Source organism: Ochotona curzoniae, unplaced genomic scaffold (assembly GCF_017591425.1).
Source record: "Ochotona curzoniae isolate NIBS_2020 unplaced genomic scaffold, NIBS_Ocur_1.0 contig_3622, whole genome shotgun sequence".
Classification (NCBI taxonomy): Eukaryota; Metazoa; Chordata; class Mammalia; order Lagomorpha; family Ochotonidae; genus Ochotona; species Ochotona curzoniae.
Window position 1 is genome coordinate 28028325 of NW_024465926.1, and position 27532 is coordinate 28055856.

At 43.8% G+C, this 27532-nt stretch overlaps 1 protein-coding gene across 4 annotated transcripts; it reads left to right on the forward strand.

Annotated features, from left to right (window-relative positions):
* Positions 1-27227, forward strand: SIAH1 (siah E3 ubiquitin protein ligase 1). 4 transcript variants are annotated; one of them, XM_040982750.1, is made up of 2 exons: positions 1-140; positions 25215-27227. In XM_040982750.1, the coding sequence occupies exon 2, from the start codon at positions 25217-25219 to the stop codon at positions 26063-26065; it is 849 nt and encodes a 282-aa protein (XP_040838684.1). In that variant the 5' UTR covers positions 1-140; positions 25215-25216; the 3' UTR covers positions 26066-27227. The 4 variants fall into 4 exon arrangements, with proteins under 4 accessions (XP_040838684.1, XP_040838685.1, XP_040838682.1 ...); XM_040982751.1 differs by lacking the exon at positions 1-140 and adding an exon at positions 15609-16559; XM_040982748.1 differs by lacking the exon at positions 1-140 and adding an exon at positions 20628-23113.
* The last annotated feature ends 305 nt before the right edge of the window (positions 27228-27532 follow it).

Sequence of the window (27532 nt, forward strand, 5' to 3'; positions counted from 1 at the left end):
GGCGGCGGCGGCGGCGGCCTAGGCTGTCCGGTGTGTCTCAGCGCGGGGAAGGGACGGCGGCGCTGCCCGCGGTGGCGGGCGTTGGCGACGGAGCGCGTTTGAGCCGGGACTGGGGTCCGAGGCGCGCTCTCCGCCCACAGGTAAGTGGGGCCCGGCTCGGAGGAGGGAGGAGCCGGCGGCGAGGGGGGCTCACCGGGAGGGGAGGGTTCCCGCACCCGATAATGGCGGCGGGCGGCCGGGGCGGCCGGGGCGCGGGCGGTCCCCGGGGCCGCGGCGTCTTTGTCTTCGGCCCGAGCCCGGAGGAGGCCGGACCGAGCGCCGCCCCCCGCCCCTCCCCTGCCGGCCGGCCGGCCCCGAACACCGGGTCCCCGTGGAGGTGGGAGCCGGGCCGGCGCCACCGGGCCTGGGCTCTCGGGGAAGGGCCTCGGCGGCGGCGGCGACGGCGGCCCGGCCCCCCGCACGCCGGGGAGGCGGGCCCGGGCAGGGGAGGCGCCCGGCGCGCCCCGCGCCCTCGTGCCGGCCTTTGTTGTGGAGGGTCCCGGGGTGTGCGGCCAACATGGCGGAGGTCAGCTGAGTGCGGGCAGCGGCCGGCCCTGCCCTCCGGGCCGTCCCCGCGGCGCGTCCTTGGCCTGCGCCCGGGGGCCGGCCGACCCCGGCGGGAGAGAGCCCGACGCCGACGGTGACCGGCCGCGCGGCTCGAGGCTTCATTGTGCGGTGGCCAGAAGGCAGCCGCCCTCCCTTGTTTAGAGAGAGACGGGAAGAGTTCCCGAACGGCCGGCCGGGGCAGTTCTAGATTTTTCTGACAGTCCTGATTTTTTTTTTTTTTTTTTCCTTCTGGGCTTCCCGATTGCCGCGTCGTTGGAGGTTCCTTCTCGACTCTACGGGCTTTATAACTTAGGAGTGTGCGTGGCCTCGGCCACGGGGATGCCTATAGGCTTGGTTTTTTGTTGTTGTTGTTGTTGCTTCTGCCCGCCCGTTCCTGGAAGAATGTGGATGACATTCAGAAAAGTGCAGCTGGCGTGTTAGGAAAATCAGATAGTGCGGCTGACTTGTCGGAGAAGCCGTGCCCGGGGATGTGGGGCAGGGACCCTGACTGCCTGTGGCTGGACGTTGGCCATCGCGTGATAAGCGACTGTCCAGGGAACATTGTCAGGTGCTGAGTAGTGGAGGGTTTGTGGGCAGGCTCTGCCTGCTGGGCTTCCCGGTTTGCGACCTTGGCCACCTGCCTTTTCCTCGGGGACAGTGTCGGTGGAGAGTCGGTGAGGGTGTCCCTGGCCGGCCCTCTGCAAGTGTCGCCGAGTGACCCCACCACGTTCCCTTGGCAAGGATGGGTGTGTTGAAAAGCAGGCCGTAACTCACCTGCGCTGGGTTTTTTTTTCCTTCTTTTCTGTATTTTGTTTTAAAAGGAACGGATAAATTGACAGGCCTCTTGAGGCGATGGCATTTTGGGCGTTTCTAAGGGATGTTTTGTTCTAAGGGATGCTTGAGGGACTTTGAATTGGCCAGATCCTGGGTGGTCTCAGGTTTGATCAGGTTGATTCAAATGGGATTTCCATTTGGCATTTTAGATCAAAGGGTTGAGTTACTTTCAGGGACTTGAGCTCACGCGCTTGGAAAAGTGGGACGCTGAGTTTGTTGAGCTGCGCGTTAGGTATCTGCGGTGTCACCATCTCTTACTGAGGGAGCAGGATGCCATGTAGTGAGAGATACAGAGGTCTGGTAATGTTATCAGGGAGATATGATTCCAGGTCCCACGGAGAGGGCTGGTTAGCTCGGAAGAGAACTTGGTGAAAGGTACATTCTGAGACTTAATGCGGATTACACAAATGGTTGTGGATTTTTTCATGAAAAAAAGAACCTTTCAATTGAGAAATGTTAATTGCTTTTATATCCATCCCCCCCCCACACACACACACCAAGTTTGCTTTGTCAATATTTTCTTCATGTATTAGGTTGATTTAAATGATCCTTTTGGCACATTTGTAGCATAGTTCAGAACCATTTAATGTTTTAAAGAGTAGACTATAATGAAATATCAGATATTTTTCTGAAGACTTATTTATTTGAAAGGTGGGGATTTAGAGAGGAGCTTCAGTCGCTGGTTGGCTCCTCAATGGCTGCAGTGGCTGGAGTTGCAGCTGGGCCTGGTAGAAATCTGGAGCCGGGACCTGCAGCAGGGTCTCGCCTCTGGGTGACAGGGGCATCTTAAATACTTTCCTGAGTGCTTTAGCAAGGAGCAGGATCTGAAGTGGAGCAAGTGAGGCACCAGCCTGACGCTTATAGGCATGACAGCATCCGGGAGTGGTTTACTCTGCTATGCAAGTAAAAACAGAAACAAATATAGTTAAATTCATATTGATTATATCTCAGTATCTCTTAATATCTTGACATTCTTGCAAAATTGCTATGGAACAATAAATATCTAATTTTAAAACAGTTGGTTGGAGTTACAAAGAAAATATTTGTCAATAACAGTAGTATGAAACTGAATTATTTTCACTGAACTGGATGTTTTGAACAGATCCTCATAATGGTTTCAAAAGTAATTGTCGGGTCCGGCGCGGTGGTGCAGTGGTTAAGGTCCTCGCCTTGCATGCCCGGGATCCCATGTGGGTGCCGGTTCTATCCTGGCAGCCCTGCTTCCCCTCCAGCTCCCTGCCTGTGGCCCAAAGCTTTGGGACTCTGCACCCGCGTGGGAGACCTGGAAGAGGCCCCTGGCTTCGGATCGGCATAGTATCAGCCGTTGCGCTCACTTAGGGAGTGAATCAGTGGATGGAAGATCTTCCTCTCTGTCTCTCCTCTCTGTATATCTGCCTTTCCAATAAAAAAATAATAAAAATAAATCTTTTAAAAAAAGTAACTGTCATATGTTGAGTGCTTAAAATTTGTTTTGAATCTGTTGATTATGTAGCTTTTAATTTTTTTTTTTTTTTAGTTATGAGAGATCTGTTGCAGTTATTTTGTGACTATGGAATTTTCATATGTACCTTGTAAAATGCTTAAATTTTGCTACAGATATTGAATAAAAGCTGTGTGAAGACCTCAACTGCCTATGTTCTCAATAAAAATACAAGTGAGGATGAAGTTTTCTCTTCACAAGAATGCCTGGTGCAATAGCCTAGTAGCTAAAGTCTTCACCTTGAATGCACCAAGATCCCATGTGGATGTCAGTTCATATCCTGGCTGCTTCACTTCCCATCCAGCTCCCTGCTTGTGACCTGGGAAAGCAATAGAGGATGGCCCATAGCTTTGGGACCCTGCACTCATGTGTGAGAGACCCAGAAAAAGCTTCAGGCTCCTGGCTTCCGATTGGCTCAGCTCCAACTGTTGCTGCCGTTAGTGGAATGAACCAAGGGATGGAGTATCTTTCCTTCTCTTTGTAACTCTGACTTTTCAATTTAAAAAAAAATAAGTCTTAAAAAGATTTTAAGTTTTTTTATTCAAAGTTTTTTTTTTTTTAAGATTTATTTTATTTTTATTGGAAAGGCAGATATACAGAGAGGGGAGACAGAGAGGAAGATCTTCTGTCTGATGATTCACTCCCCAAGTGACTGCAATGGCTGGTGCTGCACCGATCCGAAGCCAGGAGCCAGAAACTTCCTCTGGGTCTGCCAAGGCTTCGGGCCATCCTCGACTGCCTTCCCAGGCTGCAAGCAGGGAGCTGGATGGGAAGCGGGGCCTCCAGGATTAGAACCTGCGTCCATATGGAATCCCAGCATGTGCAAGGCATGGATTTTAGCCGCTAGGCCGCTGCGCCAGGCCTCAAAGTTTATTTAAAAGAGGGCTTCAAAATGTATTGAATTCAAAGACAGCTTTCCCACCCATTGATTCACTCCCCAAGTGCTCCCAGTGGTCAGGATTGGAGTAGGCTAAAACCAGCTGCCAGTCTGTGTCTCCAGGGCAGATGTAGGATCCAAAGCCATTTGCCATGCCCTCCCAGGGTGTGAGTTAGCAGTAAGGTGGATTCTGGAGCAGAACTGAAACTCAAAACCAGTCACTGCAGTGTGGGGTGTCTGAAATGGTACACCAGGTGCCTTTCCCCAAACCGTTCGTCTTTACTTTCACTATGCTTTTTGCCTTTCCAGTATGTCTCATGGTCGAAACTATACTGTGTGCCTTCTCACATTGGCTGCTTTCACTTTATTTTTAGATTTTTTAAAAAAAATTTTTATGATTACATGGTTGATCAGGGCGGGAAGGATCGAAGTTTAGGGAAAATTGGGTGAATTCATTGCTTCCAAATTTGCTATTTTCTCTTGTTGTTTCAGGGGGAAGGGAGAAGCAAAGGGCAAAACCACTCATGACTTTCCACACTTCCCAGTACCCAGGGATGAGGAACCGCCACCTCATATCAACCCAGGGTCTCAATGTGTACATACTCCGAGAGTTCTGTCCACGTGGTTTGGACAGTTCTGAGATGCTGCCGTGTCACCGATCCGAGGATGATGTCACTCTCCCAGTGTCCATAGGCTTCATTCACTGAGCTTTTTTTTTTTTTTTTTTTTTGCTGTCATCGATTGTTTTGGGGTACTTGTCCAGTTCTGTTGTTCTGCTACAGCACCAAATGAGCTACCATAGTCTCCATTTACCAACAGGACCTGTGTCCACTGCTCTGCCTTATTCATTAAGTAGGAAATGTTCTTGCAGGTATGTTCAAAGAGCCAGGCCAGGCATCCCAAGGCTGCCAGATTCCCCACCCCTGGGAACCCGACACCCACCTAGTAGGTGGGCCCCAGGCCCCCCGGGGCCGTGAGACCCAAGCTCTACCTGGGCCCCTACCCCTGGGGCTCATAAACCCAGCACCCACCTCACAGGCAGGCCCTGGGCCCCGGGCTAAGCGAACCGAGTCCTTTGCCTTCAATTTATACTCTGTTTTAATTTCCCGTTGTGCCTTTTCATGGCTTCATAGCTCATTTCTTTTTAACACAGAATAATATTCATTTTGTCTAGGAGAACCATAGATTGACCTGTCTACTCAAAGACATCTTGGTTGCACTCAGGTTTTGGCAATTGTGACAAAAGCTTTTACACATCCATGTGCAGGGTTTTGTGTGGTTGGCTTGTTTTTGACTCCTTTGAGTAAATACCAAGGAATGTGATAGCTGGATCATATGGTAAGGGTAAGTTTAGTTTTGTAACAAACTGCCAAACTGTCTTCCAAAATGGCTGCACCATTTTGCATTCCTGCCAGGAGTGAATGAGAGTCTGTTACCAGCGTTTGGTGTTAGTGTTCCAGGATTTGGCTACTCCTGTAGATGCATACTGGTATCTTAGTGTTTTTCGTTTACATTTCCCTGTTGAGCATTTTTTTCATACTATTTGGCATCTCTGTATTTTTGAAGTGTCTAAGATCTCTGGCCTGATTTTGAAGAGAACTGTTTTCTAATGTTCTTTTTCATATAGTCCTTTGTTAGGTATGGTTTTTTGCAAGTGTCCCAAGCTGGCATTGCTTCGCGCGCTCTCATGTTTAACCCTTCTCTTCTGATTGGTGTGCTCTGGGTCTCTGCCTCTTTCAGTCATGTGTGCTGCAGTTTAATGACCTTTCCAGTAGGTGAACCTGACAGAAACCCTCAGTGTAAAGTCCCAAGTTCTCGGTCTGGTGAAATACGTACTTATTTTTTATGTCCCCTCCTGATCTGGTCCCTCGTTTTACTTCGGAACCACATCAGACTATGTCCGTGCAAGGTCCTCCCTTCCTAGTAAGCTTCTCCCTTCCTGCTCAGCTTTATCCTCTCAGACTGAGCAGCTCACCTTGAATCCCCCCTCCCCCCCACATTGAATTGAATGGCATCAGTGTTCTCACAGTACTGTTTGGCTCCACTGTAACATTCTCCTGAAGTATAATTTTTCTTTGATTTTCTGTCTCTCCAGATAGGCTGTGATTTCTGTAAGGACTTGGTCACCTTTGTTTTCTAGAGTTTTGGGACTGTTTTTGGCACATAGTTGGTGCTCAGTAAATACTCAATGAATGACTTTAGTAATTAATAGCGTCACACTGGCCTTAACATACTTTTCCAGCCTCGTCTGCAGCATTTCCTCTTTCCCCTACCTATTCAAACTGGATTGGGTTTCTTGCACGCTGTACCTTTTACTTTCTTCTTGATTGTATTTAGTCTCAAACATTGATCTGTGCTACTTTGCAGATTACCCAGCCACTTTGAACAGCTAAGTATATTGATGTTCTGCCCCCAGCCTGCAGTGTCCACATGTTACAGTGGCAGTGAGTGGTTAGAAGGACCAGCTTTTTTTTTTTAAGATATATTTATTTTTCTTGGAAAGACAGATTTACAGAAAGGAGAGACAGGAAGATCCTCCACTTGCTGGTTTACACCCTAAGTGGTCGCAATGGCTAGAGCTGAGCCGATCCAAAGCCAGGAGTCCGGAGCTTTATCCCAGTCCTTTACAGGGTGCTGGATCCTAAGGCTTTGGGCTGCCCTTGATTGCTTTCCCACACCACAGGCAGGGAGCTGGATGGGAAGTAGAGCAGCCTGGACACCAACCAGTGCCCATATGGGATCCTGGTGGTTGCAAGGTGAGAATTTAGCCACTGAGTCATTATGCTGGGCTCAGGAGGACAAGCTCTTAAGAATTGGCGGTGGGTCTGTCTCTTGGTCTTATCACTAGCTAGCTGTTTGTGACTTGAAAATTCCTAAAAAGCACATTGCCAAATACATAGAAAGTACTTAGTTTTAAAAATTGTTAAATGAGTTCTCTAAAAATTACCAATTACACTTATAGTGAGGAAAGAAACAGGATTATAAACTGTGATATTTACTATAAAAAGGAGTCAAAAGGTGCTGAAGTAGAAAGTAGGTGTGGGAAAGAGACTAGCTGTCTGAAGTGGTGACATTTAAAGCAAGATAAAAGGATAAAGATGCCAGCTCTTTAAAGGAGAAAGGGAAGCATCTCAGCCTGAAGGAACTGCCTGGTAGAGAAGGCTTTTGAGTTAGAAGCTGTACTGTTGCAGGTCTGGAGGGGAGGGAGAGCCGTGGGCAGGGGAGCCTGTAGGCTCAAAGCAAGGAAGGTGAGTTCTTAGCCCTGGTAGACTCAAGGTTTTAATTAAGGGGATGATATAATCCACCTATTCAGGATTGCTGTTGGGAGACTTGATTGGTTAGCAGCTATTTCTTTAATCCGGCAGTAGTTGATTGTGACCTGGATTCATGTGAAGATGAAGAAAATTGAATGGATTTGAAATATATTTTGCCTACAGAATTAATAGGACCTGCTGATAGATAGATATGAGAAGTGAGAAAAGGAAAGAATTAGGTTTCTGGCTTGAGCAACTGTGGCTCATCGTGCCATTTAGCAAGGTGGAAAAGAGTGATGAGACAAAAGAGTAGCAGTGTAATTTAGAGTTGTGATATGTTGCGTCTGAGGTGTCTGAGACGATTTTGTGAGGGAAAAGGAAAGTTGGGGGTGTGGTGGTACAGAGTCTAGCAGGGAAATAATGAGTGCATGTTTGTATGTTAGAGGGAATATGAGCAAGGTGTTGATGCAAGGGTTATTAATGGAAAGCATGTGAAGTCTCAAAGGACAGTGCCCAAGTGTGGGGCTGCTGCTTCTGTTCTGAAGTTAGCTCTAACGTACTGGTGGGTAGATAAGGTAGTGGCATCAGTGGCCTCTATTGTGTTTTCTGAAGAAGCAAAAGTTGGAGCCATTTGTTGGATTTAGAGTTAGTGAGTTTTAGATTAGAAGTGTGAAAGGCTGGAAAGCTGAGCAGCAGGAAGCTTGAGGAAGGAGAGAAGTGCTGAGAGGTCCCAGCTAATGGGGCCCCTCCCTGGTTGCCCAGAGAACATATAAAGCAATGATAATGACTCCCCCCGCCATAAATGTAGACTTGTTAACAGCACAACACTTAGACAAAAGGGCTCAGTCTGTTTATGCAGCTTTATAACTTCACAAATGGAACCCATTGTTGTAATCAGTTCTTGGATCAAGAAATAGAATCTAACTGCAAGAAGCTTCCTTTTGTCGCTTTCTAATAATGCCCTCACCCTCCCAGGAAACCACCCCTTAACTTTAATACCATAGGTGTTTTGTCTGTTTTTTGCACTTTATGTAACTGGGACACATGTTTGTGAGATTCCTAACTGAGTTTGTCTCGGTACATTTATATTGATTTTTTTGTTGTTAAATATTCAAGAACTTGAATGAGATAGGATATGGCCTAAATGATACTAACACCTTTTATTAGGTTTGAGTTTGTCCAGTCACGTAAATTTTAATTGTAAAATAAAGTTTATGTTTTGCTTGCTCATTTTTGTTTGCCTTATGTGAACGGGAGACTTGAGCAGGTGAAAGGAATTAGAATGACTTTGGGGAGTTAATCTATATCGAGCCATTGAGAAATGATTCTTTAAAAATGTTAAGACTTGGAGCCAGTGCCATGGCAGAGCAAGTTAAGCCCGTGGTAATTGTGTCCCATGTTTTTTTAAGGTTCATATATTTTTGGGGGGAAAAGTGAGACATATACAAAGAAGAGGAGAGACAGAGAAGATATAACATCCTCTGATTTCACTCCCCAAGTGGCCGCAAAGGCTGGAGCTGAGCAACAGCTGGAGCTGAGCCTATCAGAAGCCAGGTGCACGATCCTAAGGCTTTGGGCCGCCCTCGGCTGCCTTCTCAGGCTACAAGCAGGGAGCTGGATGGAAAGCTGGACCTCTGGGTCATGAACCAGCAGCCATATAGGATTCCTCCAAGTGCAAGGCAAAGACTTTAGCCCCTAGGCTACTGCACTAGGCCCTCTCTCCCACTAATGGCCTAGGAAAGCAGGAGAATACGGAACAACTGCATGTGCTCCTGCTTCTCTGTGGGAAGTTCCTGGCTTTGGGCTGGCTCAGCTCCAGCTGTTGTGGCCATTTGGGGGAGGGAGCCAGCAGATGAAAGATCACTTTGTCTTTTCTCTGTAACTCTGCCTTTTGAGTAAAAATAATTTTAAAAATAAAAAATAATTTGAAGAATTTAATGACTGGCTTGAATGTTACAGGAGGCGTTAGCATTACAGTTTATTTCTGCTTGTTTTTGTATTTATTTGAAAGGTGGAAAGACAGGAATAGATTTTCCAAGCATTGATTTGCCTCTCAAATGCCCACATTGGCCAGTACTTGGCTGACTGAAACCAGGACCCAGGAACTTCATCTGGACCTCCCACGTAGCTTGTTAGGGACCTGACCATCTGAGCTGTCACTTGTTGCCTTGCAGGGTGCTCATTAGCAGGAAGCTGAATGGAAAAAATGGAATGCTTCCTTGACAGTTACCACATCCTCAGTTATTTAGTGCTGTGCTGTTGATAAGCTCAGCTAGTGATACATTGAAATAGTGAATATAGTAGCTTCTCTGCAAACTATACTCTTTGCAGAAATTGTCTCAGTAATTAAATGAAGTCTAGTTCTTCTTAAAAAGCCTTGCTGGGGTCCTGGCTTGGTAAGCTAGTGGCACAAATCCTTGGCCTTGCACTCACTGGGATCCCATATGCTCAATGGTTTGTATCCTGGCTGCTGCACTTCCCTTCCAGCTCCCTGCTTGTGACCTGGGAAATTAGTTGAGGATGGGCCAAAGCCTTGGAACCCTGCACCTGTGTAGGAGACCCAGAAGAAGCTCTTGGCTTCAGATCAGCTCAACTCTGGCCATTGTGGCCACTTGGGGAGTGAACCAGCAATTGGAAGATGTTTCTGTCTATCCTTTTCTGTAAATCTGACATTCCAATAAAAATAAATAAATAAATCTTTAAAAAAAAAAAAAAACTTCCTGAGGGCTGGCACAATGGCTAATCCTCTACCTTCAAGTGCTGATCCCATATTGCTAATGCTTCACCTCCCATCTAGCTCCCTGCCTCTAGCCTGAGAAAGCATTGGAGGATGGCTCAAAGCCTTGGGAACCTGCACTCTCAGGAGACCCAGAAGTAGCATTAGACTCCTGGCTTCAAGTAGGCTCAGCTCTTGCTGGTGCAGCCCTTTGGGGGATGAACCAGTAGGTGGAAGATCTGTCCTCTTGTAAAACCTGCCCTTCTAGAAAGGTTGACTAAATCTTAAGGACTAAAAGCCTCTCCTTCCTACCTTTAATCACCTTTTGCTTCTTTGAATTTGATCCCAGCTCAGTTTTGGTAAGTGAGGTATCTTTACTTTGAAGATTTGTCAGCACCCTGGTGTGTTTGTTAGAGACAGCTTTGGACATTCTGTCAGTGTGGATATCATTTCTGCAGGACATGTTTGGTTGGGGGTGGGCAGATTAACTTTTTTGTGTGGCTATTAAAAGGTTTACTAAATTTGAGTTTTGTATAAAACGTCTGAAATATATAACTTGTGAACAGGTTTGCATTCTTAAAATATACTTGCATTAAAAATTTTAAGAAAAAAGTGAAAGCAGTTGATAAAATCTTCATGTTTATTTTGTAGTAAGTCATCAGCAGTTGCTTGGTATAAAAACATTGAAATATGAAAACATGCATGCTGAGAAGTTTTTTAGTGTATTCAAGTTAGCCATAAATACTAGAATCAGTTTCTTTTTTCTTTCTTCCTTCCTTTTCTTCATTCCTTTTCCCTCCCTTCCTCCCTCCCTCCCTCTTTCTTTCCCTCCCTCCCTCCCTCTTTCTTTCCCTCCCTCCCTTCCTTCCTTCCTTCTTTTCTTCATTTTCTTCCTTCCTTCCTTCCTTCCTTCCTTCCTTCCTTCCTTCCTTCCTTCCATCCATCCATCCATCCATCCATCCATCCATCCTGGGTGTCAGGTAGCCCAAGTGCTCTTGCTACTTTCCCAGGCACCCACAATACTAGTCCCTAAAGTTCATTTCTTTGATCTGAATTAAATCCTTGTAATATTTTCCCATTAAATGATTACTACTAGTCAGTAATGATGTGTCCTTGAACCTTGTAATTGCAAATGTTGAAAAGCTTCTGCTTAATTAAATCTTTGTGTCCTGGATTTGTTGGTACTTTGTGCCTGTGGTTTAGTAGTGTGTTCTCCCTTCTGTGGCTTCTGGGTCTAAACTTGATTTCTGCTCCTTTCTAATACTGCTTGAAACTTTCGAAGCCATATGCTGCACTTTGGATCCTATTATTTTCTGTATGCATGAGCCAAATATAAATACGTTTGTGCATATTTCTCCCTACCTGTTTTTGCTTTGAACAAAAATGGGATTGTAATGTGTTTGTTCTGCGGCTTGTTTTTTCCTCCACTCAATAAAGATTTATATTTATTTGAAAGGCAGATTTACAAAGAGTGAGAGTCAGAGCTGAGCCAGTCAGCAGCCAGGATCCACTTCCAGGCCTCTCGTGTGGGTCCACGTGCCCCGGGGACTTGAGCCATCCTGTGCCACTTTGCCAGGTCTTACAGGGAGCTGGATTCCTCTATTCGTTTAAACAGTGGATTCTTATTTGTGTATAAATGGGTCAGTGTATAGGTCTGTTGTACTTAAAAAAAGAAGAAGAAAAAGAAAGGCAGTGGTCTGCATTGTGGCAAACTATGTTACACTGCTGCTTGCGGAGCCAGCATCTCTTATGGATGCCCATTTGAGTCCTGGGTGCTCTGCTTCGATCCCATTGCCTGCTAATATACCCACTGATGCAGTACATGGATGCTTAGGTGTTTGGTTCCCTGCAGCCACATGGAAGGCCTGAATGGGTTGTCAGCTCCTGGCAGCATAGCATTCTGTTTATCATCCCATAATCTAACCACTCTTAAGATAAGGCTGTCAGTTTATTTGCTCTTACAGACAGGTTGCTGTAGGTTTTCAAATACTTGTATGTACCTTTGCCAGCATATGTGAAGCAGACGATTCTTGGAGAAAAACTACTGGGTCAGAGTGTATTTTATACTCACTTTTGAATTTTGATTCACACTGCCAGATCATATCCCAGAAGTGTAGAGTCTGTTTTTCCCCAATCTTTACCAATCACTTTGAATCAAGTTTTTGAAAACAAATTTCGGTATGCCATTTCTTTACTAAGGAAAGCAATCTGTGACAGTTCTCATTCCAAATTTTGGAACTGACTTTTTAAAATGCCTATGTAGTCAGAACCGAGTAGTTTTTATTACAAGGCTTTGTGTTTTTTTTTTTCTTTCTTTTTTTTTTTTAATATTGACGTACAAACTCCTTGTGCCTATTTCTTAGCCGATATCCTTATCCAGAAGCAACTACTTCAGTATCTTCTGGTGGTTGCTTTTGCGTTCATCTTTGTCTGCAGTAAAATGCTTCTTCTGTTGTTACTTTTAGGTTCCAGTTTTAGGCTCTTTCTTTTAGATTCCTGTTAGGAATTGATCTCTTCCTGCTCCCTTCACATGTGTGTATTCTTCCTGTCCTATGCTTTTTCTCCTGTTTTAGCAATATCACAAGTTTGTATTGATGTTATGGTGGCTGACCAAGTTACTCCTTTTTTGGGCCATTTATGTAATAAACAGATTACTTCTCTGCATTTTTTTCCCCCTTATTACACTATACTCTTCAGATTTGTTTGAAAGGCATAATAGCGGTGTTGGGCAGGGGTGTCAGTGGGCCATGGGCAAAAATAAAGAGATCTTCCATCCACTGGTTCGTTCTTCAGATGTCCACATTGGCTGGGGTTGGGCTGGACCAGGCTGGGGCCAGGACCTGACACTCCGTTTAGATCTTCCATATGGTGGCAGGGATCCACATAGCTGGGCATCCTTCTACTGCTTTACCAGGAGTGTTATCAGGGAATGGAATAGGGAGTGGAATACTGGGGAGTCCAAGCTGCTTTCCCAAAAAAGCTAGCTAGCTTAAATTGCATGACTACACTGACCTCAACTCTGTACCACCCCCACGTCCCCTAGGCTTGTCACTTGTGTAAGTTCAAGTTGCTTGTTAACTGTCTTTTTCCTCTAGTGTAAAGTTGTCACCAGCTTTTCTTTTCCCTTACTCCTGGGTTTAGTCTGATTAATGTAATACCTCATCTTCTCTTTCTTGCTTCTTCCACTTGTGCTTGAAAAGCTTGTCCACCAGACTCTCCCTGAGAACCATCCAGAGGAGAGAACACTTTCAAACCTCACAGTGTTATTCTGCTGTCAACATGTTTTTAAAGGATAATTTGGGTGTAGAATTTGAGGATGATAATTTTCTTTGAGAATTTTAAAAAGGATTGCTCTATTGCTTAGTAACATTGAGTGTTACTTACTATTCAAGAATAAAAGTCCTTTTATTCAGCAAATTGTTGAGTCTGTACAGTGTGTCAGACACTATTTGGAGATGTATCTTTGAAGCTGGCAAAAATCTTCCAGGTGTGGACAGCAGTAACTAAACATGAGTGGATTGTGTCCGGTTAGGAAGCATTACCTTCTGTGGGAGTAAAGAAGAGGTGGTTGGGAGAGAAGAGCAGCATGGGTGGCACCCAGGCCCAAGGTGTGGGAAGGCAGGAGTGGGAGGAGCTGGTAGTGACTAAGACAGGAAAAGGAGCAAAAGATCTGTCAGCCTTGTCCTGTGTCCAGACTTCCAAGTTTTTAAAAAACAGGGCTGTTAGTTGTTGAGACTGTACTGATGTGCTGAAGTATTGGGTGCTGGTTGCCACATTCAAGTCTTGAAATAATTAAGGAATTATTAAATTGTGGAATTAGCTATTAACTCTGCAGATTCTTTTTGAGTTAAGCATACTTAAATTGTTACCTATCATATGTTCATCATTTGAGCTTTGTCTCACAGACTTATGTGTGTGGTTCATCTCAGCGTTTCTGTTTAGCCTGCCATTTAGAGTACTGTAATTCTCAGACTGAAGCCAGTGTGATCATAAAAGTGAATGGGGGTGTGGCCAACATGATGGCTCAATTGGCTAATCCTCTACTTCCAAGCACCAGAAGCCCATATGGGCGCCAGTTTGTGCCCAGGCTGTTCCACTTCCTATCCAGCTCCCTATTTGTGGCCTGGGAAAGCAATGGAAGATGGTCCAAAGCCTTGGGACCTTGCCACCCTCGTGGGAGAGTGGGAAGGATTTCCTGGTTCCTAGCTTTGGATCAGCTTAGCCCTGGTCATTATGGTATTTGGGGGATGAACCAGTGGATGGAAGATTTTGTCTTTCTGTCCTTCTTTGTGAATATGCCTTTCCAATGAAAATAAATATATATTTTTGAATGAATTGGACATTCAGTTACACGACTGACAGGTGGATTCAGATGGTTGGGAATGTGCTAATCTTTTTTAGGTTAATAAAGACAGGGTAAAGCATTCTTAGAAATGTGAAATAAATCTTATGTAGCCATGGATTGTAACTTTCAACTGAAAATAATTTTAGTAAGCTTCCATGATTTTTTCATACATTATTTATTTTTCTTAAGTACCATTACTTTGCTACTATTTTATTTTTTAACTAATTAGGAGACTTCAGTAAAATATTAGACCCTCTAGGATGAGTTTTTACCCATCCCTTTAATTTCTTCTGTCTCAAGCAGCATGGCCTTTTATGTTTAGTTAACATGTTTGGCTCACTAGCTATTTCGATCTGTACAACTTTTGTTATGAGTGCATTGCATACAGCTGCTTAAATGTACTTGTCAGAATATTGCATTGAAAAGCTAGCTCTGTCACATATAATGAGATACACAGAATTTTGTGAGATTTTCCTGACAGCTCAATGCCAGGATGCAGTAAGCAAGCATGTTATTAGAATATTTTATTTTAAAATTTTGAGAGAATATTAAATAATTGGGGTAGTAAACAGTTGTATTCGAACTTGGTTACACATAACTGAATGGATAGTTAGCATTTAGATTTTTCTTTTCTTTTTTAGATTTGTTTATTTGAAAGGTAGAATTAGGAAAGACAAATGCATCCATTGATTCACTTGCCACGTGTCGAAATGGCTGAAGCTGGGCCTCACAAGCCAGGAGTCAGGGGTGTCTGCAGGAGTCACACCTGGTACCTGTAGCCCAAGGGCTTAGGCCATCAGCTGCTGCTTTCCCAGCTGCATTAGCAGGAAGCTGATTGGCGTAGCTGGGACATGAACCTGTGCCCGGATGGGATACTTGCACAACAGCTTTACCTCCTGTACCACAACTCTGTCCCCAATATTTGGATGCTTTTACCTGAATGTTGGAGCTTATATTGCTGCATTAGTGTTTGTATTATGATCATGATTGACATAATTTCAATAATTTAATTTCAGATATGTTGCAAAAAGTTTTAGATTACCATAAAATTTAGTTGTGTGTTAGTAAATGTCAGAAAAGCCCAATTGACTACTCAGTCAGTGGGGAGCTGATTAGCCAATGAACCATCACACTGGACCCTTCCTATGAATAGGAGCTTTTTAAAGCACACACGTTTAGACTGCATAAAAGCTCTTGGTGTCCTTAAGTTAAAATTTTTTTTTAAAGATTCATTTATTTTTATGACGAGAGGAAGAGAGACCGAGAGGAAGATCTTCCGTCTGCTGATTCACTCCCCAAGTGGCTGCAACAGCTGGTGCTGAGACAATGTAAAGCCAAGAGCCCTGAGCCTCTTCCAGGTCTCCCACATGGGTGCAGGGTCTCAAAGCTTTGGGCTGTCCTCAACTGCTTTCCCAGGCCACAGGCAGGGAGCAGGATGGGAAGCTGGGGTGCTGGGATTAGAACCAGCACCTATATGGGATCCTGGCACGTTCAAGGCAAAGACGTTAGCCACTAGGCTACTGTATCAGGCCCTATGTTGTTTAAAACGTATTTTTATTTTATCTAAAAGATAGAGGGGAGGAGAGAGTTCAAGTTCAATTATCATCTGTTAGTTTGCTTCTCAAGTGCCCTCAACAACTAGGGCAAAAGCCTGGAGCCCAGAGAGGTTTCTGTGTCTCCTGCGTCGGTGATAGCATCCTAACTACTAGAGCCGGTCCCTGTAGCTTCCAGGGTACACATTAACAGGAAGCTGGAATTGGAAGCAGAGCTGAGACCCAAACCCAAGAACTTGGATGTGGAATGCCATAGGAGCTGCACCTCGTGCCTGCTGTTAGGGTTCTCAGTTTTAACAAGTAAAGCCGAATTTTTTCTTTCATATAAATTTCTATGTTTGTAGCATGAAAGTAGTCAGTATGTCAATGAATGGGCAGAACTATACTCCTGTACTATTTACAAAAATAGGCAGCTGCACTGTGGGCTGTAGTTTTGGCAGCCACTTTTACAAAAGGCTCCAGACACTAAAAAATTTGTCTTTTTGCCTTTTAAATGAATAAATTTAAATTAGGTGTTACTAACATGCAGCATCTTCTTTAGCTTCTTAAAATCTGACTTCCGTTTGACAGTATCTTCAGGTTTACTTTCCAGAGGTCACTAGTCACCTCCTGATTCAAGCTGGGTTCCTGATTGAAGCTGGGAGTATGCCAACATTTCGATTACTTCCTTAATCATAGTTTTTTTCTTATTTATTTAGTTCTATATATGGAAGGGAAAAATTGGCTCCAGTTACACTTTCAACACATCACATGATGACTGACATCAGCTCTGTGGAGGATTTCTTCTGCTCCCAGCAGCAAGTAGACACAGGCATCCTGTGGTTCGGTTCTGTCTCCATGGAGTTAGATCCCATCGATTAGAACACTCAGTTCCACGAAGACTGCCTTCCCCTACTCCCTCCTACTGATTATAAGGTTTGTAAACTGTGCTTCTGTCAAATAAATGTAGAAATCACCCTTATTACAAAGAGGTATTTTGTAGAGAAAAGCCCCAAATGTTTTGAACAGTTTTATATATAACTCAGAATTCTAATTCTGATGGGCTAAAAATTGAAGCTGTTAGTACTCCTTAAGTTTGATTATTGCTAGAATGGCTCAAAAACCTGAGATGGAGTGAAGACATGAGTGAAAGGTCAAACTCCTTAATGACAAGGTTTATTATGGCAAGTAGCACCCATCCTGAGGCCGTCCAGGAGTCCCCAACACTTAGTCATTTGTTAGTGTACAGAAAAGCACTCTCACTTGACACAGGTTGAGCTGTGGAACAGGAAACAGGGTAAAGGCTAAACATAGATTTGCTATGAATCCTAATATTATCTTGCAGGATTTATAATATTTGCATTCTCATTTGTAATTATAAGTTTATGGAGTCATAAGCTTAATCCTTTTGTGCCAATCTTACCATTTCTTCTTTTTTCAGGTTATTTGAAAGGCAGAGTTACACAGTGTGAGGGAGAGACAGAAGGGGATCTTCTATCTCCTGGTTAGCGCTTTAAATTAGGCTGTAAGAGACCTGGGTAGCCCTGGCACAGGCCAGGAACCTTGAAACTCCCACCTGGATCTTCCACATGGTATCATGGATCCAGGTACTTGGACCATCTTCCTGCTGTTCCCCAGGCACATTTAGCAAGAAGTTGGATCGGAAGTGGAGCAGCTAGGGCTCTCAACTGACAGTCATACCGGGATGTTAGTGTTCCTGGCACAATGTGGGCCCCACCAAGGTCGTCATTGCTGAATGGCTTACCTTAATTCACTACTTGATCTGATTTCTTCCTCAGGGTTCCCATTTGTTCTTTGGTGGTTAGACATGTCTGCGTATTGCCTTGCTCTCCTGTACTTCTTTAGAGACATTGCAAATTCTCTGGAGAATGTAATGAAAACCAGTTGTAGCTTATGTTAATGCTGCATGTGAGAGTTGAATGTCTTTGCCTTGAAATTCCTGTCTTCCCTTGAGTTCTGGTTTCCTTTGCTGATTTCCGTCTAGCATGTTTTTCTTCGTGGGCCTCTGTGTGAACCTGCAGCATTGACTACACCTGAGAACTTGCTAAAAAAAATGCAAACTTTTAGTTTTTTACTAAGTCAGAATCCGCAGTAAAAGATGCTTAGGTAATTAATAAGCATATAAAGTTTGAGAACCATTGTAGTCTAGGGCTAACTCTTCCTTTAATAACCCCTTAAGTCATTAACTGTTGAGAGTTATCTTACCTTCTCTTAGGAAGGCTCCTCTCTGTTTCCAGAGACAATCTGATTCTCAAACCCTAACTAGATATCAATGCCTGATTTTTTTTTTTAATTTGTTTATTTGAACAGCAGGTTAATAGGGGCTGGCATGGTAGCTCAACAGGCTAATCCTCTTCAAGGGCCCATATCCCCACTGGTTCATGTTCTGGTTGCTCTACTTCCCAACTGACTCTCTGGAAAGGCAGTGGAAAATGACCCAAAGCCTTGAGACTGAAAGAGGCTCCTGACTTCGGATGGGCTAGTTCCAGTCATTGCAGCCATTTGGGGAGTGAACCAGTAGATGGAAGATCTTTCTGTAAACCTGCCTTTCCAATAAAAATAAACAAAATCTTAGAAAGATGGAGTGATAGAGCCAGAAAGAGCAAGCAAACAAAGCTTCTGTCTACTGGGTCACTGATGAGTTAACCATCACAGCCTGGGCTGTCTGCTGGGTCACTGATCAGTTAACCACCACAGCCTGGGCTGTCTACTGGGTCACTGATGAGTTAACCACCACAGCCTGGGCTGGGAACTCAGAGATCAGCTCTCATCTGCTGCTATTGTGGCCATTTGGGGAGTGAACTGGTGGATGGAGATATTTGTCACTTTCTTTCAAAATAAGTGAATTTTTAAGAAAAAAAAAATTTTGCCTTATTTCATAATATGATTTAACTTTGTGGTTTTGAGTTTTTAAGCTATTGGCATTGGTTGTTTTTTACTTTTTTTTTCCCTTAAGCAGACAGCTCACCTCACTAATTGCACAGTTGGGACTGGGCCATACTGAAGTTGGGAACCAGGAATAAAAGCCCAGTTCTACCAAAGTATGTAGCGAGGACCCACCTGTTTGTGCCCTCACTGCTGCCTTGCAGGGTCTGCATTAGGAGGAAGCTGGAATCAGGACTCGAACCCTGGGCATTTGGATAGAGGTGCAGCAGGGAACTGTGACCCAGCTCCCTGGGTGGGAAGCAACAGAATCTGAAAATAAGTACAAAGTCTAACTGAAACAAATGGTAGATGTACCCATCATAATGTCAAATGTAGACAGCACCTTTTTGCAAAAAGATATTCTGGGAAAGAGAAAAGCTCTAACTTTTTAAATTTCAAAGAAGGTTATTGGAAAGGCAGAGTTACAGAGAGCATGGGAGAGACAGATCTTCCATCTCTGATTTCTTCCCCAAATGGCTGCATCAGCTGAGGCTAGGCCAGGCTGAGGCGAAGAGTCCAACACTTCCTCCAGGTCTCCCATGTGGGAGACGGGCCCGAGCATTTTCTGTTGCTTTTCCCTGGCCATTAACAAGGAGCTGGTTTGGAAGTGATGTGGCTGGGACATGATCTGGTGCCCATATGTAATGTTGGCAGCGGCTTAACTTGCTGTTCTACAATGCTAGCCCCAGGCTAATCTTTTTAAAAAGCAGTTTTTTTTTCCTTTTGAAGGAAATTCAGCTGAAAACTACTAGTATTCTACCACAAATAACTAATTCAAAGGTTTGTTCAGTGTGTAGCTTTTTAATATCATGTATATTCTGTTTGTAACTTGGTTTACAGTAATTGTTACAAAATTTACATACTGGGGCCCGGCGCGGTGGCGCAAGTGGTTAAGTCCTCGCCTAGCACGCCCGGGATCCCATATGGGCGCCGGTTCTAATCCCGGCAGCCCCGCTTCCCTTCCAGCTCCCTGCCTGTGGCCTGGGAAAGCAGTCGAGGACGGCCCAAAGCTTTGGGACCCTGCACCCGCGTGGGAGACCCGGAAGAGGCTCCTGGCTTCGGACCGGCATAGTATCGGCCCGTTGTGCTCACTTGGGGAGTGAATCATCGGACGGAAGATCTTCCTCTCTGTCTCTCCTCTCTGTATATCCGCCTTTCCAATGAAAAAAATAATAAAAATAAATCTTTAAAAAAACAAAATTTACATACTGGAGTACAGTTCTCAATTTTAAACTTTTACAAGTATTCGTGAAGGGGAGCGAAAGTTGCTCATGGAATCGAGAAGTTTAAGGGAAGGCATCGGGTCTAGCAGCTAAAGTGCCACTTGAGAAGGCTGTCCCTCTGCCTGTGTCCAAATTCTTACTTTGCTGGTTTTACTCATGTGCAACATAAGAGATAGCAAGTGGTGATGTTACATGTGATGGAGCCCTGTACCCAAGAGACAGTCATTGAATTCAGGCTCCTGACTTCGGCTGGCTCAGTTTTGGCTGTTCATGTGTAAGAGTTGGGAAACTTTCTTTTTCCTTGATTCTCTCTGTCTCCCTCCTTTCGTATTCCCTTTGTTCCTTCTTGAAGATAAAATATAAGGTAAATAATTCAGTTTCATTTATGTTCTTCCACTTGCAGTATGTTAATGTTGCAATTCAACAGTTAAATAGCCATGAAATTAACAAGTTCTGATTTAAGACATGGTGTTGTGGTTAGGCCAGGCTGAAGCCAGGAACCCAGAATTTTATCCTGCTCTCCCAGGTGGTTGGGAGAGGAGGCTGCCACCTATGATGCCAGCATCCTGTCTGGGCATCCATTGTGTCCCAGATGCTCTCCCTTGATGGCTTCATGTTTATGCATCTTGGAAAGCAGGAGGTGGCCCAAGTATGTGGGCCCACACACCCACGTGGGAGACCTGGATAGAGTTCCTGTTTCTTGACTTCAGCCTGGCCCAACCCTAGCTGTTGGATAGAAGATTTTTCTCTCTAAAAGATAAATTGTTTTAAAGAAATGTTTTGATTTGATGAACATCTATTTAAATTTTTAAAATTTATTTATTTGAAAAGAAGTTAGGGAAACACATACAGAAGCAGATATTCCATCTGCTGGTTCAATCCCCAAACGACCATGACAACTGGGGCTAGGCTGGACTGAAGCCAGGAGCCTGGAACTCGATCTGATTTCTCAGGTGGATGACAAGGGCCTAAACACCTGGTTGAAAGTGAAGAGGTCAGGACTGGAATCTGCACTCACGTGCAGTGCTGGAGTCAGAGACTGTGGCTTAACTCAGCGTACCACAGCACTGGCCTGACATGCAAAACTGTGTAGCAGCCTAAGCTTGAGATGACGTGGGTGATGGTGCACTCTTGCTGAGCTGTAGGTTTTTGGTAAGTATATTTTTGGAAGCCTTGGACTTAGGACTTAGGGAAATGTAGTTTTTATGATATTTAGCTATTTGTGAAACTAATGTAAATAATTTTTTTACCTAGTTGAGAAATAAAGTTTGTTGTGTTAAAAATTAGTTGAATGAAAAAAAAATAAGTTGAATGGTGATTGGTTGTTGGCAGACATTTGATGGCCTTTATAAGCCTAAGGCATCTGTGTTTGGAATCTGCAAGTTCTTAGTCTCTCCAATTGAGGATCTCAGGCAGTTAGCTCAGGTCTGGGGCATACACTTAAATATTTAAAGTAACTTTAACTCATTTTATGCTAGGATGTTTTACTTAGCAACTGATGGGGCCTGGGTTCGAGTCCCACTGCACACGACTCCAGGAGTGCACGTTACTGTTCTGACTCAGTTGTGGAGGAGTTTGTTCCGTAGATGACTGGCGTTCAGACAGCACCACAAGGCTCTGTACAGTCCTTTGCGGGTTTGGCGAGCAGTGTACAGCATTTTTTTTCTTTTTTTTGCTTGCGGATAATCTGTCTTCCCCTTTACTTGTTTATGTGCTCAGGTTCTGTGTTCTATTTGAACAAGTTTCTGTGCCTGAAATATTTGAAGTCTTCTGCTGCAAAAGCTGAAGATCTAGAATTACTTTCTAGTAAGAAAGTAAAAAAATAACAGGTGCTAATAATTTACATTGTGGGCCAGACAGTACTTGCTTTCAGTTATGCATGTATTTCTGTTCCTGCTGTTTTGTGTAGCCTAATTAAAATGAGGTTGAGGTGATTGAACATGGGACATTAATAGGGTGAGGAAGTAATGAGAGTTAAAATTTGCCGTGGAAAGGAGAGTAGTGTGCAACTCACTGAATTAAGCTTGCTTCTCCACACCGGCTGTTTCCAAGTTTAAAGGCGGCCCTTGGCATGATGTAATGACAGGTTAAACCTCTGAAAGTGGTAGCTGATGCAATGCAAATCTGAGGCCCACAGGACTTTATTGGGGCAAGGGTAATGCTTGTTTAAAAACAAAACAAGCCACTCGAGTTTAATGAGTGTTTAAGATGGCTTTCCCAGAGTGGGATGAGAATACAATCCCAGTTTGGAGATTGAAGAGGAGTTTAATGTGGCATAAGCGTCTTTACCATTCTGATTGCGGTCTCCCAGAAAGGGGAGTTTTAAAGTATGCCGCTGACGGGGCTAGAAATGGAGACAAAAGTTTTAATTGGAATTTGGTAGTTCATGCCTGGCAAATACTGTAGATGATTGAGTGCTCTTACTCTATAAAAATGTGAGTTCCCTTGGAAGTGTGATGCATGCCAGGAGCTCATGTCTGGTGGTAGTTTCCCTTCTACCTTGTGTAGCTGTTAGATTGAAACCATAAGAAACTGCGGTTTCCACTGTTTTGACACACAGAAACATGGTTCAACCAAAAATTTAACTGGTGGCAAGGCTGAGAGTATGATGTCTTGGAACTGGGGGCCCCGCACCCGGTAGGAGCTCCCTGGGCTTCTTGCCAGTGTGGGATGGCCCTGGGCTGGGCCTGGCCGGGCTTGGGGCGGAGCCCCGCCCTGAGCGCCCCGCCCCACTCCAGTGGGTAGGCGGCCGCCGCCCTGGGCGCGGTGAGCCCTTGGCCAGCCTTGGCGCTCTGGCTGGGAGCTGGCTTCTCCAGCTGGAGCCAGATCCGGGCCCCTGGCAGTCCTCTGCCCCCAGCATTGGACTCCAGATGACTATCCTGATGCAGTCCCGGTCTTCATGGCAGGAGCCTAGCCAGTGAATCTGGAGAAGGCAAACTTGGGAGACAGCCGAAGGCTTAGGGCTCGGCGGGGGACGGCTCAGCCATGGCTCCCATTTTTGGAGACGCAGGCGAATTTGAGCTCTCAAGGGAAGTGTGGTCACCTCCTGGGGCAAAAAGGCTTCATTTCTCCGCCTCCAGTGTGGTGCTTCTGAGAAGTGAGCAGCTGGAATGTATGGAGCCCGGCCTCGGATGTGGATTGGAGGGAGTCTCCTGTGTGTTGGATCATAAGGGCTTCTGTTAAATTGTCTTGGCTTCTTGGGGACAATCAATGCACTGCCTTGACCTCTCATGACGGGAAAGCCCACTCTACCTTTTCTGTACTCCTGGAGGGGAGTCTTGCTCACATGTTTACCAGCTGGTAGGACAAGGAAGAGAAAAGGTATTGGCATGAAGAGTGGGTTGCTGAAACAAATTTGAAAGTGGTGGTTCTGAAAGCTGACTGGCTTAGGCTGTGGCATAATGTAACCCTTTCAGAGGTTTGATTTGGGTTGCTGCACCTTTTTCTTTTTAAATCAGACTTGTGCAGAGCAGTCCTTGGTTCCTGCTGCAGGGCTGCTGTGTGGTGGGGATTCCTGTTCTGGTTGAAGCTCTGTCTGGGTTCCGCCCTTGGAGCTTTGGAGCTTTTAGCAGTTGCTGCCTCGTGATGCCTCTATCCACAGGAAATGTCTGGCTGCCTTCCATTTGTTTTATACACTTTAAGTAGGAATTAAAATGTGATTTCTACAAAATAAAGATATGTTGTAATGTGAGCTTGAGCTTTTGATGATAAGGATACGTTTCTAGGTCAAGAAGTAGAATAAACAAAAGTGTTTTCTTAGTCGCTACATTATGTTAAATACAAACTGGATCCACTGCCCTTTTGTGGTTAGCTGTTTTGATTTAGTAATTTGAAAGGCATTGATAGCTTAAGACTTTGGTGTTCAAGGAACTATTTTACAATCATGTTCACTTGAATGAGCAGCATAAAGTAGATGTTGAAGTATGAGGACCGCATACTGAGACAAGGTGCTTTGGCAGTGCTAAAGCCCATTGTTTTACAAGTGATGTAAAGTGGATGGTTGCTCCTTTGCACAAAGAATCTAATCAGGGAAAATGCATTCTAAAGAGAGCACTTTTGTTGGGGGACAGATCAACTGGTTACCCAGGGCCACAGAGGGAATTGATTCATGTTCTGCCTCCATCGGATGAGCCATGTTACACTGCAATTCAGAGCTACTTTTGTCTCCTTTTTAGTGACAAGGGAACTAAACCGTTTTGTTTTTTTTTTTTTTTTTTCCTGAACTGCAGCTAGTTCTCACATTTAAGTGTATCAAGTTGGTAGCCACTTCAGTAATCTGGGACCTAAATTGCATTTTACTTGGTCACATTGGTGACTGACTTTTTTTTTTTACGTTCTTTGTCACAGAATCCTGGTTATAATTGAGGGAAAAACATTAAACCTAGGCTTAAACTTTAGAAACATGGCTTATTATATTTATATTGATTGGGAATATGATCTTAGAATATCAAAAGGTGGATATTTTTGTTATTCCTAAGACACATATCCTTTGCTATCATATCCCAGCAAAGAAACAGTGTTTTGTTTACATTTGATTTAGTGTGACCAGTTAGTGATTTGTTGATCTTTTTTTTTTCAGATGGCATTTACCTGTTAAATAGTGTCATCCTGCTGGTGAATGTTAGCTCCACACTGCTGAGCTTTGGGGTGCAAGGAAATCATTACCAGCCCACCCAGGTTGTGGGTTTGACAGTGGTGGTCTTATTCCTCTTTTCTACCTTCTTTTCTGACTCTTGCCCTTGTAGGTTACAACTGATTTATGTATAGAATGACATACTATGTCTACATTTTAAACTAAAAGCTTTTGAGGATGGCCTTCCATTTTTCCCCTCATTTTTCAGGTGGGCATTGCTAATTAAGAAGTAAGGTTAATATCTAGCTGATGAGCATGGTTTTGGAAAAGACTCACTAGTAGCAGGTCCTTTCCCATGTGACTCCCTATTCCTTTCTCCAGAATATACCGTTCACTATTAATGTCAGAGCAGATGAAACTTTACATTTGAACCATATAAGGGTACTCCAGAAATGTTTGTGGAAAATGAAATTAAAAGGTAAGTATATTGGCATATATTTTTTAATTTGCTTAGTTTTTTTTTCTTCAACACATTTTCACGAGCATTTTGAAGACTCATACATGGATTTCAACATTGTTTGCACAGAAATAAACTTACCTTTCAGTTCCATTTTTGTGGACTTGTTGTAGGCCTTGACTGTAACTCTGTAGCTAGTAACAAAACATACATTTATTTTTATTTATATTTTTGTGTATATTTTTGTGTTGATCCTATTTCCCTTTATTCTTTTGTTCACAGTAAATTTTGCATGTAAAGTATTTCTGGTTTCTAGAAGTGATTGATGTAGTAAGTTTGACTTGTAGTTTTTCTCCTGCCTCCATTTACTGTATTTTTCTTTTTTATTACAGAAATGAGCCGCCAGACTGCTACAGCACTACCTACTGGTACCTCGAAGTGTCCACCGTCACAGAGGGTGCCAGCGCTGACTGGCACAACTGCATCCAACAATGACTTGGCGAGTCTCTTTGAGTGTCCGGTCTGCTTTGACTATGTGTTGCCACCCATTCTTCAGTGTCAGAGTGGCCATCTTGTTTGTAGCAACTGTCGCCCAAAGCTCACATGTTGTCCCACTTGCCGGGGCCCGCTGGGATCTATTCGCAACTTGGCTATGGAGAAAGTGGCCAACTCAGTACTTTTCCCTTGTAAATATGCCTCTTCTGGATGTGAAATAACTCTGCCACACACAGAAAAAGCAGACCATGAAGAGCTCTGTGAGTTTAGGCCTTACTCCTGTCCATGCCCTGGTGCTTCCTGTAAATGGCAGGGCTCTTTGGATGCCGTCATGCCCCATCTGATGCATCAGCACAAGTCCATTACAACCCTACAGGGAGAGGATATAGTTTTCCTTGCTACAGACATTAATCTTCCAGGTGCTGTTGACTGGGTGATGATGCAGTCCTGTTTTGGCTTTCACTTCATGTTAGTCTTGGAGAAACAGGAAAAATATGATGGTCACCAGCAGTTCTTCGCAATTGTACAGCTGATAGGAACACGCAAGCAAGCTGAAAATTTTGCATATCGACTTGAGCTAAATGGTCATAGGCGGCGATTGACTTGGGAAGCGACTCCTCGGTCTATTCATGAGGGAATTGCGACAGCCATTATGAATAGTGACTGCCTAGTGTTTGACACCAGCATCGCACAGCTTTTTGCAGAAAATGGCAATTTAGGCATCAATGTAACTATTTCCATGTGTTGAAATGGCAATCAGGCATTTTTCTGGCCAGTGTTTAAAACCTGCATTCAGTTTCACAGAGAGCAAGGCAGCCATATCTGCCTATCACCTGAAACTCTTTGGATAGGTGGAAGCTAGACACATGAAGGTAAATAAAAAGAAAGGCTGTTAAATACAGGAAACAGTTGCATGTAGTAACACTAATATATTTAAAAATAAGTCAACAGTAAACCACTGAAAAAAATATATATATATACACCCAACATGGGCATCTTTTGTATTAAGAAAAGCATTGTAAAAGAATTCTGAATTTTGTGTTTGTTGTAGATTGATTGTAATGTTGAAAAACGTTGGGCTTTTTGTTTTGGTGTGTGTGTGTGTGTGTGCGTGTGTGTGTCTGTCTGTCTGTCTCTCCCTAACTGACAAGCCATCTGAGTGGTCTCAGACCACCGCTTTTCCCCCTTTGTCAGTCATTACATAGTGCTGCTGTGTTTCTCTCTGTGTGTGTGTGTGTGTATGTGTATTTGCTAATTTTTATTAATTTTAGTTTTTCATTAAATAAATAAACTTTGTTTTCTGTAATTCAGGTTTTTCTTCACCTTTTTTGGTACCTTTTTAAAGTTAGTGTCTTTGATAAACATAATTGTTCATGGTGAAGTTTGTGTTACATACGTATTTTCTTTTCCCCCATTAATCATTAGTTCATTGGAAACAGTTTTGCTTTGTGAAGAGAGGAGTTCCAAAATAGAAAGGTGACATCAGAAAAATTATCAAAAGCAACTGAAGCAACTCTGAGATGGTTTTTCTCCTTTCACTCTTTTTCTTTGCTTTGAATCATACCTTCAAAGTACTCCTTGACAAGTTAGGGAATAAATTCTGGTTCATATAAATCAGGCTGGTTTTTGTTTTGTTTTTTTTTTCCCCAAATGTTGTAGACAAATCACATGTTCAAAATTTGTTCTTGTATTTATTGGTTTTGCAAAAGAAAGGCATCGTCATACACAGTATTTGTAATTAAAAGCAAATCATTTGTTTAAAAAGACAGTTTGCAAAAAAAAATATGTTTTTGGTCTTTTATAATTCTCATTAAAAGAATATCTGGCAAATCAAAAAATCTTAATGTGTCTGCTTCAGCTCTAGATTGGGAAACCCCAGTTACTCCTGTTCAGCTGTGTGGTAACGTCATGTTTTATGATCTGGATGCATGGTTGGCCTCTGGACACAAGGTCTGGCATTTTCCTCCCCCTGCCTGCATTTTGTGGAACAATTACTGCTTAAAATACCATTTTTCCCCCTATTTAGGAAAAAGAAGTGAATTTTTGATTTCAGAGCCCTAATTGTGAAGAGTCTTGGCTTTTGGCTTGTAGTCAGACTTCCAAGTACCCCATGCCAGTCCTGACTTGGCCCCACTTAGCAGCTCTGTGACTTTGGGCTTCAGTTGTGGCAGCTGCCTCAGGAGGGTTATGTCCCTACTTGGTCAGCTACAGTCGT